The 14,136-nt window shown below is 47.2% G+C and overlaps 1 protein-coding gene across 1 annotated transcript in view; it reads left to right on the forward strand.

The window, feature by feature from the left end:
* The window catches only part of LOC147108552 (tumor necrosis factor receptor superfamily member 5-like), a 61,379-nt gene that overhangs the window by 14,801 nt on the left and 32,442 nt on the right, over window positions 1-14,136 (forward strand). Inside the window, exons 2-3 of the mRNA XM_086005234.1 lie at window positions 6,934-7,018; window positions 9,174-9,299. Coding sequence (XP_085861360.1) covers window positions 6,934-7,018; window positions 9,174-9,299 — 211 coding nt within the window. The remainder of the gene's footprint in view (window positions 1-6,933; window positions 7,019-9,173; window positions 9,300-14,136) is intronic.

Genomic DNA, 14,136 nt, shown 5'->3' on the forward strand with positions numbered 1-14,136 from the left:
TGAAATGGCGACGAGCGAGAAAATGACTCCATTTACGTACCGCTTCAATGATGGCCGTAGCCTCCTTCTCGACAGGAGGATAACGGAGCTCACTACCCTGCAAAGTTCTGGACAGAAATGCAACGGGTCGACCACCTTGATTCAAGGTAGCAGAGATCGCTACATCCGATGCATCGCACTCGACCACGAAAGGAAGATTTTCATCAATGGAACGAAGCGTGGCTTTTTCCAGTTGTCGCTTGAGGAGGTTGAAAGCTGAAATAGCCGTTGCCTCCAATGGAAATAACTTTGTGTGAAGCGGGGGCTGGATCTTGTCGGAGAAGTGGGGTATCCATTTCGCATAATAGGCGAACATGCCGAGTGCCCGACAAAAAGAGCCGAGATTCGTAGGGAGAGGGAGCTCCTGAAGCGGATGAAGTCGCTCTGGATCTGGTTTGATGACACCGTTGCCCACCCAGTAGCCAAGGATGTTGACTGATGGTACTGATTTCACAGATTTGGACTCATTTAAGGTTAAGTTGCGACGACAGAGAACGTCAAAAAATTTCTGGAGATTGGCATCATGCTCCTTCTGGTTATGACCAGCAATGGTGATATTATCTAGATATGGAAAAGTGTCCGTTAAGTTCTCCTGTTTGACTAGGCTATCCATTGCCCGTTGAAAGACGGCCACCCCATTGGTGACCCCAAATGGAAGGTGACAAAACTGGTAAAGCCGACCATTGGCCTCAAAGGCTGTATACTTTTTGTCAGAGTCCTTTAACGGTACTTGATGATATGCGCTCTTTAAATCAAAAGTTGAAAATACCTTGTAGTTGGCAAGGTTATTGACCATGTCATCGATGCGTGGTAGTGGGTAGGCATCCAGGTCGGTATACTGGTTAATAGTTTGCGAGTAATCGATGCAAAGACGTTTCTTGTGTTGCTTCAGAGGATTTTTAACAATGACAACTTGAGCCCGCCAGGAAGATGAACATGGCTCAATGATAATGTCAGCAAGAAGGTGAGAGATTTCTGCCTCGATAAAGGTTCGATCATCTCGGCTGAAACGTCATGATTTAGTGACTATGGGCTTACATCGGGGGGAAAGATTGGCAAACAAGGAGGGCTCATCGAGCGAAGCTGCCGAAAGCGGTACTTTGGAAATAGTAAGCTCCGGCTTTGACCCTCCAAACTCGAAAGTGAGTCTTTTGTGTTGTTTCTGGAAATCCTGTCCCAGGAGCACATCACTGCATAGGTTTTTGAGCACCCCGAGCCGGGTGGAGAAATAAGTGCGGCCATTGAGAAAAGCCAGAAGAATTGGTGGTCAGTGTTGTCAGAGCCATTGCAATTTCCCTGTCCGAGGGGTAAATACGCAGTTTTAACTTACTGACAGCCCGCTCACTAATGAAGCTGTCAGAGCTGCATGAGTCGATTAGTGCACTCAAAATGTGACCATTTATCGAAACCTTCGTGGCTGCATGGGACAGACTTTGGGGAAAAACAGCTGTGATGGGAGGAGGAGCAGTTTTACCCTTGACAACTGTAACCTTAGTAGTGGTTCTTGGGGGAGGAGCAGTTTTATAGATTGCAGCTGTAACCTTAGTAGTGGCTCTTGGGGGAGGAGCAGTTTTATAGATAGTAGCTGCAAAACTAACAGGAGCTCTCGACCGGTATACCTTAGAAAAGTGGCCTTTCTTACTAACAGCGGCTCTTGACTGGCATACCTTAGAAAAGTGACCTTTCTTGCTGCAATGATTGCAGGTCGCGTTACGAGCAGGACAAACTTTCCTATAATGAAACGCATCACCACAGAAGAAACACTTCCTTCCAGATTGCCAAGATGCCGCTAGGGCAGGGTTGTCATCAGTGTAGGTTTCTAGGGTAGGGTTGTCATCAGCCGGGTTGGAGTCGTCATCCGTGAGGGCTTCCGCCCGAGGCTTATTGAAAGAGTCACTAAAAGAGATAGCAGCAGCCCGTGCCTGTGGTAAAAGATAGGTGTCTGCAGTCCTCTTTGCTAAGTCCAGAGAACATGCCTGGTGATAGGCAGCCTGTAACTTGAGGGTTTTATTCTCCAACAGACGCTGACGTATGAAGGGAGATGCAATCCCATTAATAAAGGAATCACGAATTAACTCCTCCTGGTACTGCTCAGCTGTAACAGCTTTAAGATTACAATCCTTGCTGAGCCTGCGAAGTTTCTGAAGGAATTCGTCAAGTGATTCCCTGGGTTGTTGTCGAGTTGTGGCCAGTAGATGCCAAGAAAAAATTTAATTTGGGGACTTGACATATAGCTGCTGTAGTATTTGGATGGCGGCGTCATAGTCTACACAGTCTTCGATATAATCAAACACATGAGGGGATACGTAATTAGCAAGTATCTCTAATTTATCAGGAACATTTTCACCACACACCCTGAGGAAGTTGCTAAAAGTACGATACCAGTGTTTCCATACCTTAGCAGCTATAGGTGAATTCGGGTCCAGGTCAAGATGGGCGGGGCTGAGTAGTTTCTCCATGATGGATCGATTACTTGTCTGAGTTCCCTTCTACGGTTTGAGTCGTAGCTGGCTGTTCCCGAAATCACCCAAAGCGTGGAGTCGATATTAAGTTGATTAAATTGACGTAATAAAACTCACTACGCACTTGGTTTGAGCATAAAGCAAGGCTTTAATCAACTTATTTCAGAACATGGAGGTCTAGTTGTATCCACTAGCTCCTTGTCTTTACAAAATGTCCCTGGAAAGCTGGGGCCAACGCCCGAGTATTTATACTCCTTGGACGGCGCCACCAGCTGGCCGCCCAGTGTTATTTCATAGGTAGTTTCTCGATGATGAAATTTATGACAATAATCATTTTAAGAAAGAATTAACCAGTATAATCATTTTAACAAGGATTAACCAGTATAACCATTTTATCTCAGAATAGCCAGTATAATCATTTTAACAAGAAATAACTAGAATAATCATTTAAACAAGGAATAATGGGCTCTAAATTTAACATCGTTGCACCTGTTTTATGGGCCTAAGTCAGGTGCAGTGATAACCAGTTTAGGTGGGCAGAGGCCCATGCCTGATCTGCACAGGCCTTCGGGTCACTGGTAAATTGGTTGGGGCCTTTTTTTAGGCGGCCACCTGAAATGAGCGCAGGCCTCATTCCAATTTTGAAATGAAGTTCCTATGCCCATTTCAGACGCGGATTGTCAAACTCGATTGCCCTAGTCAGGGATTGTGATGTGTAAACTCTGACTGGTATTTGAGCAGCCTAACCAGCGGCCTTTAAAGGGACCGTATGTAGAAGGGCACTTAAAAAAACGGCCACAAAATTATCACATTGTCACTTTTGTGTGGAGTTGTAAGAAGCAGACATGCTCCTTCTGACCCCACAAAAGAACTGTGGGCCGCTATTGGCCTGCCCTTGCCCCCCTCCTCATCTCCTGGAGCTACCCGTGGCCCCTGACGTGGGGTGAAATTGGGAAAGGCCCTGATAGTTGAGTTGCACAGGAGGCCTGATTGCCCCCTACAGCTCACCTGAATTATTCTGATCAGGCCTGATGGCGAATTTAGTTTAGTTCTCGGGCCTATCTTTTTCGGCGCGATGTCACTGCACGCTGCTGGAATCACGGTCAGTTTGGGCCACAAAGGAATTTAGACATCAATCATTATTAATAATTAATAATCATTTTATCAAAGGAATAATCATTTTAAATGGTGGTTGTACCTTCAGGGCAATAAAAAAAAATTAAACCTTTAGCAAACATTTTCAGCCACTTTAACATCCTTTGCCGTTCTGTCTTTCTGTTGGATTTACATTTTGAGCAGGAGAGACTGTTTTTTATGCAAGCAGTGGGTACTAATGATGTAAGTGTGGGAAGTGAGAGAGCTACCACTGAGCCACAGCTGACACTTTGCCTACATCATAATAGTCACTGCATTTCAAACTAATTGGTTGTACATTGTTGCATTTTAAGATGTTTCTGAGAGACATAATGAGTTGCTATTAGATGCAATCTGTCTTTTTACTGAGTCTAAGGGCTGAATTTTCCGGGGTGGTAGCGGGCGCGATCGGTGGTGGGTTGAAAGTTGTTTTTTTTTTGACAGCAGGTTATCTCGTTCCCACGCGCCTTTCCCACAGGTGCGTCTGTCAGCATGGAGCCGATCCGACCTGCAGCGGCGGGGGACCCAATTGAAATCATTGAGATACTTTACAGGCACTTAAGAGCCTTTTACCCCCTACTTTTTAAATTTTGCTGCATGGCCACGGGATTCACACAACCGGAGGCGGGAGTTCCATGGCCATTGCTCCAGCTGATTACTTGACAGCATGGAAAACAAACCAAAACAAAAACCTGTTGATTACATTAGCTAACAGATTGACGGAGATTTTGTTCCACTGAAAAGCTACTGGTGAATGTTGATTCAGAAATTCCTGAAGGGGTGTAAGTGCTACCCTGGATGGTGAGGGAAATACATTTTTCACTGGCCATTCTCGGCTGTTGCCTTCCAACTCAACAGTAATTGCAGTGAATTGATCTGCATTATAAAAAAGATGACATGTACCATTTAAATAATTTTTTGTGTTGTTTCTGGCCAGGTTTTTCTCACAGTATATTGTGATCATCCAGTTACACATTAAATCAAGTCTTCAACCATAACAATTTTATTCTCACTCATTCCACTGAAATTTGCTTTCAGTCCCTGAATATAACTATTTTAACTTTTCAATCTGAGACTTTAGGGTGAATTTCTGCAGAAGTTCTCTCACTTGTCCATTGTTAACATCAAGAGAAGAGCTGCAGAAATCCCAGAAACACATTGTAAGCACCACTTATACTGTTTGCCAGGGATTCCGCAGCTCTTCTGCCGAACTTGCATAAGATTGTAAATCCACCCCTTTACAATTACAATTAAAGTCTGCTTAATTTTATGTATTACCTATACACACACATCTTTTATTTGTACCAGTTACTAATACAACAGTCTATAGATTTGTCACTAAAGCACCAATAACTTCCCCATGAATGTACTTTTAAATTATGCTGTTGATCGTATTTGTAGATGGAGACATATTACTTAATGATATTATTTAAATATTTATTTTTCACTCATATATAACTTATTATAGTATAGTAAAGAGTCAACACCCACTTTGTTAGACAAAACTTCAAGTGTAATGTGGCCACGGTCCCTTTAAGGATCCTGGCTTAAAACGTCTCATGAATGACATCACCAGACCCACTCCATCTTATTGGGCCGGGTAACGCGCTGGGCGGACTTAATAGACCCCATTAAGGTAAGTTCATTTTCGACAGCGGGATGGAGCCAGCAGCGGGGTCGCGACCCGCCACGGACACCGGCCGCACCAGACCCGCCCAGGTAGGGAAAATTCCAGCCTGACAGTGGGCTGGATTGTTTCTGTTCACTCACTGCAGGTTCGGACATAGTAATTCCCTCAGAGGCTGATTTGACTTGGTGGGATGCAGACCCATTTCACACCACTAAGTCTGAATTGTCTCTTTAGAATGTGTTTGCAGTATGATGTCAGTTGACAGTGACAGGCCAGCAGGAAGCACCTGACTCCACACGACAGACCAAAACACCTAGGGGTAGACCATCCACTTTCTGCCCTGGTCTAAAACTGGCGGATCAGGCGCCCATTGCTTTCAGTGCAAATGAAACTCAAGCGGTTTCCATGATGAGCAGTCAATCGGCAATGCCAGTTTGAAGCCCGGGCGGTATGTTGAAAATGTACCCCGTTGGCTCTGGTTTGCCACGAAGGAAGGGCCAGAGGTGGTGTTAATCTGGCAGGCAAGACACCATCGTTCAAACTGTTGATTAATAGGTGGTTCAGCTACCTGGACGGGTGAGAGGCGAGATGTTCCCGCTCCCTGCGGAGTACAAGTCCTTCGCTAGCTGTGAGCTTTCACCCTTGTGGTGGCTTTTTCCAAAAGAGATTCCATTCCTGCTCCTGCACGCCAGGGAGAAAATGCCATCTGTATCTTTCATGAACCAAATAAGGCACTTTCCATTCCTGTTACCCTCCCTATCTCTGAGCTGAAGCTGCTTTTGTATTTTACAAATTGCAGCAGGTGCCCCTGGCTGCAGTTGGTAATGTAAACTGCCTCACTTACCTACATCTGGCAGCAGTGGAGACTAGGGCCCCCAACTCTGGTTGGAACTATTCCGGAGCTGTCATCACATGACCTCCAACAGCCCTGCCCCCAGGCTACTGCCATTGGTCACCGGACATGTCCATCATTGAGGCGCATCGCCATCCCATATAAATTGGAAAATGAACACTCATTGGAGTAGATATTAACCCTCCCACGATGGGCGGGAGAGGGTCGGGGAGGGCGGGCTACAAATGTAAAAATAACGGAATGCGTCCCCAACCTGCCACGTATGCAACATTTTTACGAATGAAAAGATTATAATCTTTTTAGATCAGGCTACCACAGTGCAGTTGGGAGCTGGTTTAACTGCTGCCGGCCAGGTTTCCCAGGGCTCCGGAAACCTGGCAGCTAAATGGAGACGGGAGCCGCCGGATCAAGAAGGTAAGTGCTTTATAATATTTAAATAAGGCAGGTTGGGATCCTGTTCCAGATTTTTTGCATTTTAAACTCTGAGCCGACTCCAACCCACCCGTTTTCGGGAGTTAAGATTCAGGCCTTTGTTGATCGATTGTAAGACACTTGACTGTCAGTCAAACAGCCAATTTTCCAATCCCCAATATTTCCACAACTAATTCATGAAAGTGCTTAAAGAAAATGAGAGCAACGTACAATTTTCTTTACTGCCCCTAAGATTTTTCTCCCGGGTTTGCTTGCAGCAGTATCTTGGTGATTAATTCCTGGAGACTCCAGGCCAATCCTGGAGGGTTGGCAACCCTAGAGTGAGCAGTGCAGTGAAATGCAATGGCATGAATTGTTATTCAGTGTCTGCCTTTCTCTTCCAGCTGTACCACTGTGAGTCCGCCATCAAATGCAACGATGTCACGCAGTACTTAAAGTTTTCCCGCTGCTGTGCCAAATGCCCACCAGGTAAGTATAGAAGTAATAATAGAGAATAATGGATTCCTGGGTGTGAACGGCAGGCTGGAGTATGAGCCGGGCCACTGACTTACGCTCGGCCATTCAGGAGTGAAATCAGGAAGCACTTCTTCACACAGAGGGTACTAGAAAGCTGGAATTCTGTCCCTTAAAAGGCTGTGGATGCTGGGTCAATTGGAGCTTTCAAGACTGAGATCAATAGATTTTTGTTGGGTAAGAGTATCAAAAGATATGGAGCAAAGGCAGGTAAATGGAGTTGAGGTGCAGATTAACCATGATCTCATTGAATGGCAGAACAGGCTCGAGGGGCTGAATGGCCTCCCCCTGTTCCAAATGTTCCTATGACTGAAAATGTCAACTTCCGTTTTTGTGAAATGGCATTCCGAAATTTTATCAGTGCTTTGGGAATCAATTTCCACAATTCTACCCATTTTTTGCGGAAAGCATAAATCAATGGCTTTGAATAGTATCCAAGCCATTCAGATGGTTTATACGTTGAAAAATGAATATTTGGGAGGGAGTTGCAGGATGGAATCTAATTGAGTGGTTTGTTGGTTTATATGTAGAATATTGGATATCTGGGTGGGTGGAATCCGAATCAGAGCGTTCAGGTTACCAAGTAAGAGTGAAGCTTGAGGAGCACAGCATGTTGACACCAAGCTTAGAGCTACAGAGTGGGGACAGATTCACGTTCGATTGCCAATCTCGATCGGAGCCATTGTGCAGGGAGATTAGTGAATGCTCAGTGAGAACAGGACTGGGCTCAGCTGTGATGATCTTCACGGTAAGTTAGCCTGTCGCTAGTCACGGCCTAGACTCTAGATCTCTACATGACGAATAGACATTTGGCTGAGGTACCAGAGGGCTGACGGTGCCTGTATAATCATATCCCAGCAAGGGCTTAGCGCCTTCAGGAGAGGAGAGGGAAAGGGGGAAAAATCTGAGAATAGGTCCCATTAAAAAAAAATGATTAGGCTCTGCAATTGGATGAGTGAGGAGCTGAGCTATTCAGATCAGGAATTTCCCAGGTTACATTGCTAGGTCGAGTGCTGACCTGTGCTGACTTTTGTTGATCTCAGTTGAGGTGTTGACCTCTTCTGGGGTTGGGAGGGGAAGGTTGGCCACGATTCCAGTGCTTGATTGCTAACCAGCAATGCCTACCGGAAAGTGTACGCACTGCCAGGCTTAGCTCTGATTCTTCCCCTCCCCTTCCCGGTCTGGCGTTTTGGGCATCCTCCACTCTCTTTGCTCCAAATTGGTGGAATTGTTGCCAGCCACCTTGGTCCTACTCTCTGGAAATCTCTCTCTAATCTCCTCATCTCCCTTCTTTCCATCTTTAAACATCTTCTCAAAGCCTATCTTTTTTCAACCGAGCTTCCAGTAACCCCTCCTAATCTCCATCCATCTGAGTCGTGGCTCAGTGGGTATCACTCTCACCTCTGAGTCAGAATGTTGTGGGTTCATAGTCCCACACCAGAGACTTGAGCACAAATTCTCAGTTGACACTCTAGTGCAGTACTGAGGGAGTGCTACACTGTCTGAGGTGCTGTCTTTTGGATGTGACATTAAACCGAGGCCCAGTCTTCTCTCTCAGGTGGATGTAAAAGATCCCATGGCACTATTTTGAAGAAGAGCAGGGGAGTTTTCCCCAGTGTTCTGGCCAATATTTATAACCAACATCAGTAAAACAGATTATCAGGTCATGGTGGCTTTGCTGTTTGTGGGACCTTGCTGTGTGCAATTGACTGCCGCGTTTCCTACAATATACCAGTGACTACACTTCCAAAGTGCTTAATTGGCTGTAAAGTGTTTTGGGATGTCCTGAGGTTGTGAAAGGCGCCATATAAATGCAAGTCTTTCTTTCCATGGCATGGCATCCAATCCCTTACCTGTTCCTATTAACTTTTTTTTTCTTCTCTTTAACGTGCCTTGGAATGTTTCCTAGATTAAAGGCACTGAGGTATTAATTCTGCGGCAATTTGATCCAGTGTGGAAAGTTTATTTTTATATGGATGATCAAAGATTTGTCTGTATCAGATGCTTTCACATCCCCTGCAGGCCTGTGGAAAAGGTGCAGGATTGGAGCCAGGTCTGGGAGTTGTATTCTCTGTGCAATAAGTTGGCACTTGTGGTGTTTATGTTGCAGGTTCCTATATGATCAATGAATGCACAATACAGCAAGACACTGAGTGCCCCCCCTGTGTAGAGGGTCAGTATCAGTCAGACTGGAGCCTGATTGATCACTGTCAACTGCACACGTACTGTGATCCAAGTAGGTACACGTCAGCTTTCCCTAGTTTCCTGTTGCATGTATTTCTGGCGTTGTGTTACTGTCATGTATGTAAGTGATATCGCAGCAGATTAAGCCTCCTCTCCTGATGCCAGAGAGAGCTGTACGGGCTGATGAGAAATTGTTGCATTTTGTTTTATGACTTCCTATTGTATGGGTCTCATTGCCCTTGGTGCTGCTATTAATTGCATGAGGAATGTTACTCTACTTGGTTTTAGATGCCAATCTCGCGAGTCAAGCCCAACCAAAGGCAGCTGGCTAGAGGCAGCTCTACCGAAACACATTATTGACCATTTTTTCCAGCTGGAGTACTTGTCACAGCCCTGTCACTGTCACTGTCACAGCCCTGTCACTGTCACAGCTCTGTCACTGTCACTGCCACAGCCCTGTCACTGCCACAGCCCTGTCACTGTCACAGCTCTGTTACTGTCACAGGTACACAGCTCTGTCACTGTCACAGCTCTGTCACTGTCACAGGTACACAGCTCTGTCACTGTCACAGCTCTGTCACTGTCACAGGTACACAGCTCTGTCACTGTCACAACCCTGTCACTGTCACAGGTACACAGCTCTGTCACTGTCACAGCCCTGTCACTGTCACAGGTACACCTGTCACTGTCACAGGTACACAGCTCTGTCACTGTCACAGGTATACAGCTCTGTCACTGTCACAGGTACACAGTTCTGTCACTGTCACAGCTCTGTCACTGTCACAGGTACACAACCCTGTCACTATCACAGCCCTGTCACTGTCACAGGTACACCTGTCACTGTCACAGGTACACAACTCTGTCACTGTCACAGGTACACAGCTCTGTCACTGTCACAGCTCTGTCACTGTCACAGGTACACAGCTCTATCACTGTCACAGCCCTGTCACTGTCACAGGTACACAGCTCTGTCACTGTCGCAGCTCTGTCACTCTCACAGGTACACAACCCTGTCACTGTCACAGGTACACAGCCCTGACACTGTCACAGCTCTGTCACTGTCACAGGTACACAGCTCTGTCACTGACACTGACACAGCTCTGTCACTGTCAGAGGTACACAACTCTGTCACTGTCACAGCTCTGTCACTGTCACAGGTACACAGCTCTGTCACTGTCACAGCTCTGTCACTGTCACAGGTACACAGCTCTGTCACTGTCACAGGTACATAGCTCTGTCACTGTCACAGTCCTGTCACTATCACAGGTACACCTGTCACAGGTACACAGCTCTGTCACTGTCACAGGTACACAGTTCTGTCACTGTCACAGCCCTGTCACTGTCCCAGGTACACCTGTCACTGTCACAGGTACACAGCTCTGTCACTGTCACAGGTACACAGTTCTGTCACTGTCACAGCCCTGTCACTGTCCCAGGTACACCTGTCACTGTCACAGGTACACAGCTCTGTCACTGCTACAGGTACACAGTTCTGTCACTGTCACAGCTCTGTCACTGTCACAGGTACACAACCCTGTCACTATCACAGCCCTGTCACTGTCACAGCCCTGTCACTGTCACAGGTACACAGCTCTGTCACTGTCACAGCTCTGTCTCTGTCACAGGTACACAGCTCTATCACTGTCACAGCCCTGTCACTGTCACAGGTACACAGCTCTGTCACTCTCACAGGTACACAACCCTGTCACTGTCACAGGTACACAGCCCTGACACTGTCACAGCTCTGTCATTCTCACAGGTACACAACCCTGTCACTGTCACAGGTACACAGCCCTGACACTGTCACAGCTCTGTCACTGTCACAGGTACACAGCTCTGTCACTGACACTGACACAGCTCTGTCACTGTCAGAGGTACACAGCTCTGTCACTGTCACAGGTACACAGCTCTGTCACTGTCACAGGTACACAGCTCTGTCACTGTCACAGCCCTGTCACTGTCACAGGTACACAGCTCTGTCACTCTCACAGGTACACAACCCTGTCACTGTCACAGGTACACAGCCCTGACACTGTCACAGCTCTGTCATTCTCACAGGTACACAACCCTGTCACTGTCACAGGTACACAGCCCTGACACTGTCACAGCTCTGTCACTGTCACAGGTACACAGCTCTGTCACTGACACTGACACAGCTCTGTCACTGTCAGAGGTACACAGCTCTGTCACTGTCACAGGTACACAGCTCTGTCACTGTCACAGGTACACAGCTCTGTCACTGTCACAGGTACACAGCTCTGTCAATGTCACAGGTACACAGCTCTGTCACTGTCACAGCTCTGTCACTGTCACAGGTACACAGCTCTGTCACTGTCACAGGTACACAGCTCTGTCACTGTCACAGCTCTGTCACTGTCACAGGTACACAGCTCTGTCACTGTCACAGGTACACAGTTCTGTCACTCTCACAGGTACACTGCTCGGTTACTGTCACAGCTCTGTCACTGTCACAGGTACACAGCTCTGTCAATGTCACAGGTACACAGCTCTGTCACTGTCACAGCTCTGTCACTGTCACAGGTACACAGCTCTGTAACTGTCACAGGTACACAGCTCTGTCACTGTCACAGCTCTGTTACTGGTCTGAGGATATGGGTTCAAATCCCACCACGGCAGCTGGTTGAATTTAAATTCAATTCAATTTAATTCTGGAATTAAATGTTAGTCTTAGTAATGGCGACCATGATACCATTGTTGATTGTTGCAAAAACCCATCTGGTTCACTAATGTCCTTTAGGGAAGGAAATCTGCCGTCCTTACCTGGTCTGGCCTACATGTGACTCCAGACCCACAGCAATGTGGTTGACAATGCCCTCTGAAAAGGCCTAGCAAGCCACTCAGTTGTAAGCAACCGCTACGAAATACAATAAGAATAAAACCGGACGGACCACCCGGCATCGACCTCGGCACCGGAAACGACAACGGCAAACCCAGCCCTGTCGACCCTGCAAAGTCCTCCTTACCAACATTGGGTGAGCTGTCCCAAAGACTAGTCAAGCAACAGCCTGCCATAGTCATAATTACCGAATCATACCTTACAACCAATGTCCCAGACACCACCACCACCATCCCTGGGTATGTCCTGTCCCACCGGCAGGACAGACCCACCAGAGGTGGTGGCACCGTGGTATACAGTCGGGAGGGAGTAGCCCTGGGAGTCCTCAACATTGACTCAGGACCCCATGAGGTCTCATGGCATCAAGTCAAACATGGGCAAGGAAACCTCCTGCTAATTCGAACAGATCTGGCAACTCAAAACTGGGCATCTATGAGGCGCTGTGGGCCATCAGCAGCAGCAGAATTGTATTCAACCACAATCTGTAACCTCATGGCCCGGCATATCCCTCACTCTACCATTACCATCAAGCCGGGAGATCAACCTTGGTTTAACGAAGAGTGCAGGAGAGCATGCCGGGAACAGCACCAGGCATACCGAAAAATGAGGTGTCAACCTGGTGAGGCTACAACACAGGACTACTTGCATGCCAAACAACGGAAGCAACATGCGATAGACAGAGCTAAGCGATCTCACAACCATCGGATCAAATCAAAGCTCTGCAGTCCTGCCACATCCAGTCGTGAGTGGTGGTGGACAATTAAACAGTTAACAGGAGGAGGAGGCTCCAAAAATATCCCCATCCTCAATGATGGTGGAGCCCAGCACGTGAGTGCAAAAGACAAGGCTGAAGCATTTGCAACTATCTTCAGCCAGAAGTGCCGAGTGGATGATCCATCTCGGTCTCCTCCTGAGGTCCCCAGCATCACAGATGCCAGTCTTCAGCCCATTCAATTCACTCCACGTGATGTCAAGAAACGGCTGAAGACACTGGATACTGCAAAGGCTATGGGCCCTGACAACATTCCGGCAATAGTACTGAAGACTTGTGCTCCAGAACTAGCTGCGCCCCTAGCCGAGCTGTTCCAGTACAGCTACAACACTGGCATCTACCCAGCAATGTGGAAAATTGCCCAAGTATGTCCTGTCTACAAAAAGCAGGACAAATCCGACCCGGCCAATTACCGTCCCATCAGTCTACTCTCAATCATCAGCAAAGTGATGGAAGGTGTCGTCGACAGTGCTATCAAGCGGCACTTACTCAGCAATAACCTGCTAACTGACGCCCAGTTTGGGTTCCGCCAGGGCCACTCAGCTCCTGACCTCATTACAGCCTTGGTCCAAACATGGACAAAAGAGCTGAACTCAAGAGGTGAGGTGAGAGTGACTGCCCTTGACATCAAGGCAGCATTTGATCGAGTGTGGCATCAAGGAGCCGTAGCAAAACTGAAGTCAATGGGAATCAAGGGGAAAACTCTCCATTGGTTGGAATCATACCTAGCACAAAGGAAGTTGGCTGTGGTTGTTGGAGGTCATTCATCTCAATCACATGACATCACTGCAGGAGTTCCTCAGGGCAGTGTCCTAGGCCCAACCATCTTCAGCTGTTTCATCAATGACCTTCCCTCCATCATAAGGTCAGAAGTGGGGATGTTCGCTGATGATTGCACACTGTTCAGCACCATTCGAGACTCGTCAGATACTGACGCAGTCCGTGTCCATATGCAGCAAGACCTGGACAACATTCAGACTTGGGCTGACAAGTGGCAAGTAACATTCGCACCACACAAGTGCCAGGCAATGACCATCTCCAACAAGCGAGACTCTAACCATCTCCCCTTGACATTCAATGGCATTACCATCGCTGAATCCCCCACTATCAACATCCTGGGGGTTACCATTGACCAGAAACTGAACTGGACCAGCCATATAAATACTGTGGCTACAAGAGCAGGCCAGAGGCTAGGAATTCTGCCGGGAGTGTCTCACCTCCTGACTCCCCAAAGCCTTTCCACCATCTACAAGGCACAAG

Source organism: Somniosus microcephalus, chromosome 13 (genome assembly GCF_052327205.1).
Source record: "Somniosus microcephalus isolate GS21.2 chromosome 13, FLI_Smic_1.0, whole genome shotgun sequence".
Classification (NCBI taxonomy): Eukaryota; Metazoa; Chordata; class Chondrichthyes; order Squaliformes; family Somniosidae; genus Somniosus; species Somniosus microcephalus.